This window comes from Xyrauchen texanus, chromosome 2 (assembly GCF_025860055.1).
Source record: "Xyrauchen texanus isolate HMW12.3.18 chromosome 2, RBS_HiC_50CHRs, whole genome shotgun sequence".
NCBI lineage: Eukaryota > Metazoa > Chordata > Actinopteri > Cypriniformes > Catostomidae > Xyrauchen > Xyrauchen texanus.
Genome location: NC_068277.1, coordinates 3,614,922 through 3,624,176, shown reverse-complemented (window position 1 = coordinate 3,624,176; position 9,255 = coordinate 3,614,922). Strand labels below are relative to the sequence as shown.

Here is a 9,255-nt window from a genome sequence, read left to right as displayed (position 1 = left end):
GCCAAAATCCAATTTTGCGTGCATATGATACGCCAATCCTTCCCATTAACTTCAGTGGAGAGCAGATGCTTCGAAATGCCTTTAACGGCAATGACGTCACAAGCGAGGCTCAGTTCGCCCAGTTCACCTGATGCGCGTACATCTTCAAACAGGTAAGTAAGGTCAACAGTCCTTTTTTGTAATCAGATCACGGTGTTAACTGTATTATTTTAATTATTACAGTGTTTCTGCATCACGTTACCTGGGGTCATGTGTCAAAATGGCAGGGAATGCGTTTAAATTAGTTAGTGAACAGTGGGCCGCTCTATTTGCTTCTACTGTAAACAGATCTGTTGCAATTTGAAATTAATAAAACAGTTTTCAATCATGTTTTTACATGGGTCTTCATCTTTTAGACATGGCTGATGATAGCACTACAAATCAATAGACTGAATTAGTGTTTGCTAACGTTTTTAGCTAAAGTGGCATGGTTAGCCTAAGCCTACGGGACCACCCAGGGGTCAATAATGTGGAATAATCAGTGCGTATGGAATAATTCAGGCACGCGCAGACATTACTAGTTGCTTGCAGATGCATGATACTGTAGGGTTGGATTAGACTCCTATCCCCAAGATATTTGATTTCTAATGTCATCATATATAGTGCATTATACCTAAATTGCACATTGTTGGTTTGATTGCTTCTATTGCTCTCTTCATTTGTAAGTGGCATTGGATAAAAGCATCTGCTAAATGATTAAATGTAAAGGAAAATTAAGCAAGATTTAGACTAGACCCTTTGTCTCCAGCTGAAAATCAGTAACCACTTCCAAAAAAAAACATGAATCTGTAGTTGATAATAATAGCTAATATGTTAATAGCTAAAATAAACAATTGAATACAGAAATAGAATTATAGTTACAACCAAAGGTTGTAATGAAAATCTGCATTCTCCTGCAAATAGTCAGACACCACTATCCTCTACTGGAAAATTAAAAATGTTAACCTTTACCCTCAAATCACTGATGTGGTCCAAATTTTCCATTCAATTATAAGTGTCAGCAAGTTTGAGTTGCAGGCAGATCTCAGATCTAACTGACACCTTTATTTTTTGTTGTTAAGTACAATGTCAAGAGGAAATAAGAACAAACTAGAAGCTGTTCTTCTGCTCGGGGATGCATTTGTTGAAGAGATACAGGCAAGTTTCATTCTTGTTATACACAAATGTGTAATTAATTAACTCCAATTAGTTAATGCCTATGTTTCACCCATCTACTTTTCATTACATGCGCATAAAGAAACGTAACACAGAGTTACGAACTCAGAAGGCTGAAGTCACAGGACAATCCAAAGTGACTTGGTGGAAGAGGGACCGTGATGGGCAGCGTGTGACCACCAGCAAACGGAGGAAAAGAGGTTCATCTGCTGGTTAGTGTACATCTTATCAAATTTATGTCAAATACTTTAAATGGAGAGTGATGTGAGATTTAGAGTAGGTGCTGGTTTGATAATGCTGTTGTTACTCAATATTCTGTATGCTTGCACATTCATAATGTAAATTACATTATAATGCCAAATACATTTAGGTTTGATAGTTTCCATGTTGTAAGTTTGCCAAAGGTTTCAGCTTTTATTTTTGTACATCTGGCAAAGAGTTTGAAAGAATTGTACTCTAATAAGAATTCTAATGTGGTTTATGTTATTTTTACTTCCAAATAGTTGGTACCGGTACTTCTCCATGTGCTAGTTCCACCATCACAACTTCATGTACTAGCTACCAAGATCCTGGTAAGTAGAAAAACTACTTTAAAAACACTTTTCATAATATGGTATGCTTCAAATGAAAACAAGGAGTTACGTAAAAAGGAAGCCTCATTATACCTGCACTTTTGCTATGTTTAGTAACTAGTCATCTAACAACGTTCCTTTTCTAAATGCTTTTTCTACAGTCCCCTAACATGCCTCAAATATTAAAAGTTACCACAATTTGGTGCATCAAGCCCTGTCAACATGACAGAAATAGGAACACTTTAGACCAGTGGTTCTCAACCTCTCCTGCAGGGACCCCCTGACAGGCCATGTTTCTGTTTTAACCCTGAAATGGCACACCTGATTCAATTAATTAGAATATGAGTAGTTATTAGAGTAGGAAGAGTAGGAATTAGTCAATTAATCAATTAGTCAACTACTCATTAAGCCTTTATTTAATTGAATCAGGTGTGCCATTTCAGGGTTTAAACAGAAACATGGCCTGTCAGGGGGTCCCTGCAGAAGAGGTTGAGAACCACTGCTTTAGACAATAGCATCACTGTTTCTCAGCAAAATCACATGGTTGTTGTTTAGTTTCACAATTAAGTGGGCAACACTACTGACAGCCAGCACCTACACAGAATCTTAAGGGTCATGGATTTGATTGCCCATTTCCAACTATCCTTTCACCCTCTGCCTTCTCTGCTATCACTGGACTGTCCCTGTATTAAAAGCAATGGAAATGCCTCAAAAGAATTCAGTGGTAGTGGAATTGCAATGTTGGATTTCTAGTATGTTTTTATTTTTCTCTTTCTCTATCGGAAGGTTTTAATATGCAGAGGCTTAAGGACCTTCTACGGGATTCAGAGAGCATTGATGGGCAAGATTTTGCTCAGCAGCCATCTTTGTCCAGTTGGTGTCAAAGACAGAAAGGGGTCAAACAATGTTGGCAACAGGCGAGGCCACAAAACCTTCACAACTTGTTGTCAGCTGAGAACATTGTCCAGATGAAGTGCAACCACTGTCATGTGACAGAAGCCATCATCCGTTGCAGGGAATGTTTGCCCTCAGAGTGGTTTTGTGCAGAGTGTGATCAATTGGTACAGAAATGCCACACTCTGCACAGTAGGCAGACCACCATGTATGGCTTTTATAAATACATTCCCCCAACAGAGTTTGTGAAACTCCATGATGATAAGTACATCATCTGTGAACAAGGTTGGTGTCTCTTTTTCAGTTGATTTTCATTTTTTTTTTTATCAACACACAACATTAGTAAATTATTCATTATGTTTTCCAAGTACTTGCTAACAATCCAAACATTCTTTAATGTCATCCTGATTGTCCTTTGCTCTTGCAGATTGTTTGCTGCCAACAGCCTTTCCTCAAAATATATGCTCCTGTGACACTGGTGATGTTGCAATATCTGTTGGTAGATCCATCATACTGGTTTGCATAAATGGTAGGATTGGGTAAAAACAATATTGTTTTTCTAACATATTACTTTAGTTCCTTGTTAGTTATTTGTCTTTCATGTGCACTCAGACCATTATAATCTTCACGTTCCAGTGCTAACGTGCAAACATTGCAATAAGCAATGGGCTCCAGAAGTCAGTGACTTTGTAAGGAGTGGTTACTGGCCCGCTACCATGCAAGCACAGACACTTTTCCACCAAGATCTGTTCCATTCCTTTGAAGCTATGAAGACAACAGCTCCAGGAATGTCAGTGAAAGCCTTCACAGCAATGTTGGACCAGAGAACAAAGCGGTTTGGAAGAGTGAGTAAACATTTGAAGCTGAAAGACAAATGCATTCGTTGTTATTATTATAAGTAGCTGTAAGGCTGGACAGTATGACAAAAATGGTGTTGGAGTCCAAAGAGGGCGCAAATTCAAATATACCCACATATGAAGTCAAGGCCCACAAGTGGCTGTAATATTTCAGGTTACTGAAATTAACTGAACTGAAGACCATATTAGACAGCATTGCCAATTGCATCCTTTCTTGGGTTTGAAAAGGTACATTGACAAAACATAAATGGGGTGACCTTGTAGTTCATTGTTATTTAAAGCTGTTCTATAAATTGTTTTTCAGACTGGCAAAGTGAATGCAGATGCTTTTCAGAGGAGCTTTCTGCAATATGTGTACTGCAACTCTGAAGAGGACCAACTTCTGGAAAAGGAGCCATTTGTCTGTCCAGCCTGTAGTCCTGAAATGGTTGCTGTTTCAGTGGATGGCAACAGAAAACTCTACAGGTTCCAGAAAACAAACCAGTGAGTTTTGTGTACACATTAAAAACAGCCAATGTAGTTAATGTATGTACTTGCTATTAACATTATCATAATAATATATTTATCATTTTGTTATTTAAAATTAAGCTGTTGATACTGTAGCTGTTGAATATAATATCCATGTTAGACTTTGCAACCTTGTATTTATATGACACTTTAAAAAAAAAAAACAATTATTATAATTTATTATTATTATGTAAAAATTCTTACTACAGTGGTTATCCACAATACATTTTGTTGTAGGAGTGAAGAGCCAGGGTTCTTTGATGGAGTGTTTTTATCCCAAGACTCTGAGGTGTCCAGTTTTGTTGAGGAAGTCCGGGGGGCTGTCAAGAGTGTAAGTTTTCAATCAGGATGAGCAGCGGGTATCTCTGGCTTATTTTATAACTAATTGGAAGTACAGTTGGAAACACTGTTGCCTTATTAGGTGTTTGGGTGAGGGAATATTTGATCAGGTGTTGTGATGGCAATGGCAGGTTGCTGAGGTTAGCGATGCAATCAGACTTTCACAAAGAGTGAAGTTGCAGAGCTGGATGAAAAAAATACAACTAGATTCTAATCCAGAGGGCACAGTATATCTATAGTATTGGTTGCCGCACATACAGTATGTCTGACACAATTTCTGACAAAGTTAGACTATTGCAATTATTCTCCTGCATGCTAAATGGCAAATAATTTCAATTGGTTTGTTATACTCCAGGAAGTTGCAGGTGGAAGATGGGTCAGGCAGTCAAAGACTAAATCTAATCAGACAGTAATTGTTGGTGTGTTTGAGCGTGCAGCCCTGCTATTTAACTTTTTACTTTGGTAGACGGCAGGAAGAGCGATGTGTGGGGAATCCCACTGGACAGCAGCAAGAGAGACATCAAAGCAGGCCAACAAGTTGGATGAAGAAGGTGTAGAAATTGCTGTGTGCAGGCATGGATTCCTCCTCAAAGGTTGGTATTGGTCTTGATAAATTGCAATGAAAAATATTTGTAGATGAAACCTCTGAAGCCTGTTCTTCAGTGTGCAATGTGCTCTCTACTTATTTCTTTTTTTCCAAAAGGTCTGAATATGTATAGAGGAAAAATCTTTGCATATCCAATGTTTCTCCAAAAAGAGTTCCAGGGTGCTGCATTTTTGGCCATGGATGTGACCTGCCGTTATGTGCCATACCTGAAGAAGGTGTCAGAGGCCCTGACTCATCTTCAACCTCTTCAGAAAATGAGACATTGCTTGTCCGTGATGCATGCCAAAGCCCACAATACAAAATGCGAGGTGATGCTTTTAACTACTTTTACATTTCAGAGTGATGTAGCCAACAATTAACGTAAAGTACCACAATGAATGATGTTGTGACGCAAACAACAACCCAGGAGTGTGTTTTGAGTTGTACATGAGCCCCTATGTGCTGTCCTCTACAGCTGGTGACCTTGGGATATGCATCAATATTGAGCACCCTGTTGTCCACCCTGTTTCCTGTCCACTGCTTCCTGTAGATTCTGTGGAATGCAAGGAACCAGGAAGGTGCCGGAACCACTCTTGGTGAAGAAGTGGAGCAAGTCAATAGTTTTCTCTCCAGATGTGCCCTGACCACAAAGTATATGTCCAAGTCAGGTTTGTAAGCTTCTTTGACCCCTGCTCCCCTGCAATTGTACACATTAACATTTTACAATTTATTGTGATTTTTCTATTGTTCTTTACAGTAAGAACTGATATGCTTACTGTCCATGCAATTGGGTGGAATCAACGTAAAGAGAATGGCCTCCACATTGCCTTGTCTTCCAGATTCAAAAAGGTATGTTGATGTATTGATAAAGGATGGACTATTTTAAACCGTTAAATTTAAACTTAAAGTCCACCCAAAATGCATCACTTCAGCTATGTATATGTAGTTGAATATGTCATTATATTAAATCAGGCAGGAACATACTTTTTGGTATTTTATGAAATGACAGTGTGTTGCTGTTTTGCAGACAGTAGAAAACACCTTAGATGCAACAGAGAGCCTGAAGAAGATGCAGGACCAGTTGCATTGCAGTGATGACATGCTAAAGCAGTGGGTTGTTGTTGTCAAGCAGTGGGCCAGTAGCGGTAAGGGCAATATTGTTTTATACATAAACACTGTTGGAGTAATTTGGTTGTAATGCATGTAGCTGTAGCTTAATGTTAAATTATGATGTGGGGATGGGCACTATTTGCAAGTCATAAGTCTTCAATTAGTATTTTGACTTAAAGAAAGTAAACATTTTTGCAATGAGAACAGAATGATTGGTGCATGTTCATGCAAATCAGACCAAAATGGAACAATATTATTTGAGGTAGGAAATGACAGACCAAGCATAATGTGCCAGTAAAGCCCAATTTATACTTCTGCATTGTCTTAAAGTGTGTCTGTTGCTGCTGTACTATGTGCAATTAAGAAAACTTAAGTGTGTTTGAAACATTTCTCTTTCTTCTTAACTTGAATTTAGGAAATGCAGCAGCCAGTTCTGTTGATGCTCGTGGTTTGCAGATCTCCATCGAAGCACTCTTTGTGAGCATTTGTCAGAAGAAGCACTACCTTTATAGACAGAATGGTATGTATTAGTAAATGTAAGTGATGCAGATGGAAGTTATATTGTTTCTGTTCATTAAATGCCATGGCAGCTCTTTTGTAATACCATTGTTTTTGCTCTTATTACAGATCGCAACAAAAGGCATCAGAAGATTACTCAGAAGATTGCCCAAGAAAAGAAGCGCTTGCTAGGTGAGATCCAGAGATACAACCAACAACCCGATGGTGATCCAGTGGACACACTCTCGGTTGTGCAGAAACTCTCCAACAAAGCTGCAGAGAGCATGATCTGGCCTTGGCAGGAACAGAACACAGGTGTTGTATTAATATTTAACTTTGTTTATTTAAAATGTATCATCATCAAATTAGTTTATTAATGTATGATGTTTTCATTCTTTCAGACGGTATAGACATTCTCGCCAAGAAGAAGCTTTTTGACCAACTAATGCTGGTCTCACGACTGACAGAAGAAAAGCAGATCCTTGTGAAGGAGATGATGCAGCACTGTCAGTACCTTAAGGACTCTGTTGCAAAGGTCCAAACACTGGTAGCCACCATTTCAGATTGCATAAAAACAGGAAGTAAGTGTAAATCAAACTATATGGCTTTATGCACTTTAAAATTCATAGGTCAAACTATTTTCAAGTGAAAAGCAATCTTGCTAGTATTGGCTCAAGAACTGAGGATACATGGCCTTCAAAGATTATTTTATCCAATTATTATTTTCCAATGTGACTTTGTATTTAACATTTGTTTTAAAATAAATCAGCTCTCTCTGATAAAATGTTTAGAGTGACGGTAATTCCATTACTCTTCTTGTGTGGATTATAGGCTATCCCAATGGAGTCACAGAGGAGGCGTGCAAGGGCCTCATCAGTCTACTTAAGAGAAGACTGCATAACCTCAGACTCAAGCAGCAGACTGTAGCATGCACATACAGAGGCATTCTCGAACCAACTCCTAGGCTGGTGGAAGAAGATGAAGGGGAAATGGACTGGCAACGTGACCTCAGCTCTGAGGATGAGGATGATGATGAGGAAGATAATGATGCTGAAATGGTGACCCAAGTCACTTGACTTGGGACTCAAGTCACAGTTGTAATCCCTTTTGCTTTGACTTGTACTTTGATGACTTAAAAAGGTTTTTAAAGTCTTGACAAAAGATCCTGTTTTTGTAAATGAGTTAGATTGAAAGGGACAAAGTGACTCCTCAGTTGTTTGTTCCTGCAGTTATCCGTATTTTGCTACATATGCGCTCCGATTATACTCTTCTTTTTTTTGTGTTACTGGAATTGTAATAATCATGGTTGCAACTGATAATGTCTGTAAAATATTTGCTGATACCTGTATATATGTGTATGGAAACAGAAATACAAATTTGATTTGTCATCAGACTATTGAGTTGACTTTGGCTCATCACACATCAACCATTACAAAAAGAGAGAACTGGGAGCTTTCAGATTCAACCTGAACTACCAACATTTTGGAACTTTAGAGGTCACAGTCACACCAGGTCACATATTAAGATAGATGTATGAAACTAACATATTGTACACTGATAGTTACTGGCAGTGTAATATACTTCAATACTGACTATGAAAAACCATTGTAGTTATTGTCTAAATGTATATCAACTATAGTTAACCACATGTTATACAGATGATCGGTTAGCAGGGTTGGGTCAGATTGCTTTGAATACAAACAACATGGCAATATGAATAATCAGTTATGATTTACCTTTTAGCAACAACCCAACTTGGTATATCATTTTAAGAAGCTCAGTGATCTGAGGCCATGCAAAGTAAATGTTATGACCATATCCATCTGATTATCAACTCATCCCATGGTAGGAGCCACATATCAGATGTGGAGACTGTTCATAACAGAGATACATGTAGGAAACTTTATAAACAGGGATATTGAGGCTACTAAATTATATAATCCAGACCATGTAGGAGCATTCAGGTGGTTTGGAGGAGCTAAAGCATGCCAGAAGGGGAATATAAAATCCCAATATATGCCCCTGTGTCAATGGTACCTTCTCACCCATGCCATGGGCACTGATGCACAAATATCCTAACTTTTCTGGAAATGGGGTTTGTAGTTTCTCACAGTGACAGGTTCTGGAAGGAGGAAAATGTAAATAGAAAACTATTTGCCCTTTTTTGTAGAGATCAAAACAAATCTTTAAACAGAAATAAATACAGAGGATGCAACAGGGCCAACAGTATGTGTAATGCACTCTTGTTTTAAATAGCAATAATAATGTTACAAGTACAAGAGGAGACGACTACCCATCATAGACCATGGTCTTTTAGTGTTTATTTCTTTTACCATCATAGCAGCATTAGCATAAATAGATATGCATATATGCCGTGTGTGTGTGTGTGTGTACTTGTACAACTATCTTTGTGAGGACCAGTTTGAGTTTTAGACCATCGGAGTGAGGGCCAAGATAGTAAAGTGAGGACATTTTGACCGGTCCTCACTTTCTGAGAGCCTGTAAAGGTCAGTTTGAGGGTCAAGAGATGGTTTTAGGGATCAGGTTATAATGAGGATTTGGGCAGGTTTAGGTCAGACACTTAGTTGTGATGGGTAGGGTTAGGGTAAGGACCTAGAGATTGCATTGTGTCAATGAATGTCCTCACAAACATAGATACTGTGTGTGTTTGTGCATGTATGTGTGTGTGCGTGTAAAT

General features: G+C 38.5%; 2 protein-coding genes across 2 annotated transcripts in view; both read left to right on the top strand.

Moving 5' to 3' along the window:
* Positions 1-9,255, top strand: part of LOC127617712 (histone H2B-like) — a 198,383-nt gene that overhangs the window by 104,961 nt on the left and 84,167 nt on the right. The window lies entirely within an intron of this gene.
* LOC127619150 (uncharacterized) lies at positions 980-7,633 on the top strand. The gene is made up of 17 exons (XM_052091936.1): positions 980-1,176; positions 1,277-1,406; positions 1,698-1,766; positions 2,553-2,945; positions 3,088-3,159; positions 3,273-3,505; positions 3,822-4,000; positions 4,262-4,355; positions 4,830-4,956; positions 5,067-5,278; positions 5,500-5,617; positions 5,707-5,798; positions 5,977-6,094; positions 6,475-6,579; positions 6,687-6,872; positions 6,959-7,138; positions 7,389-7,633. Exons 1-17 carry the CDS (start codon positions 1,105-1,107, stop codon positions 7,631-7,633), a joined length of 2,625 nt encoding a protein of 874 aa, XP_051947896.1. The 5' UTR covers positions 980-1,104.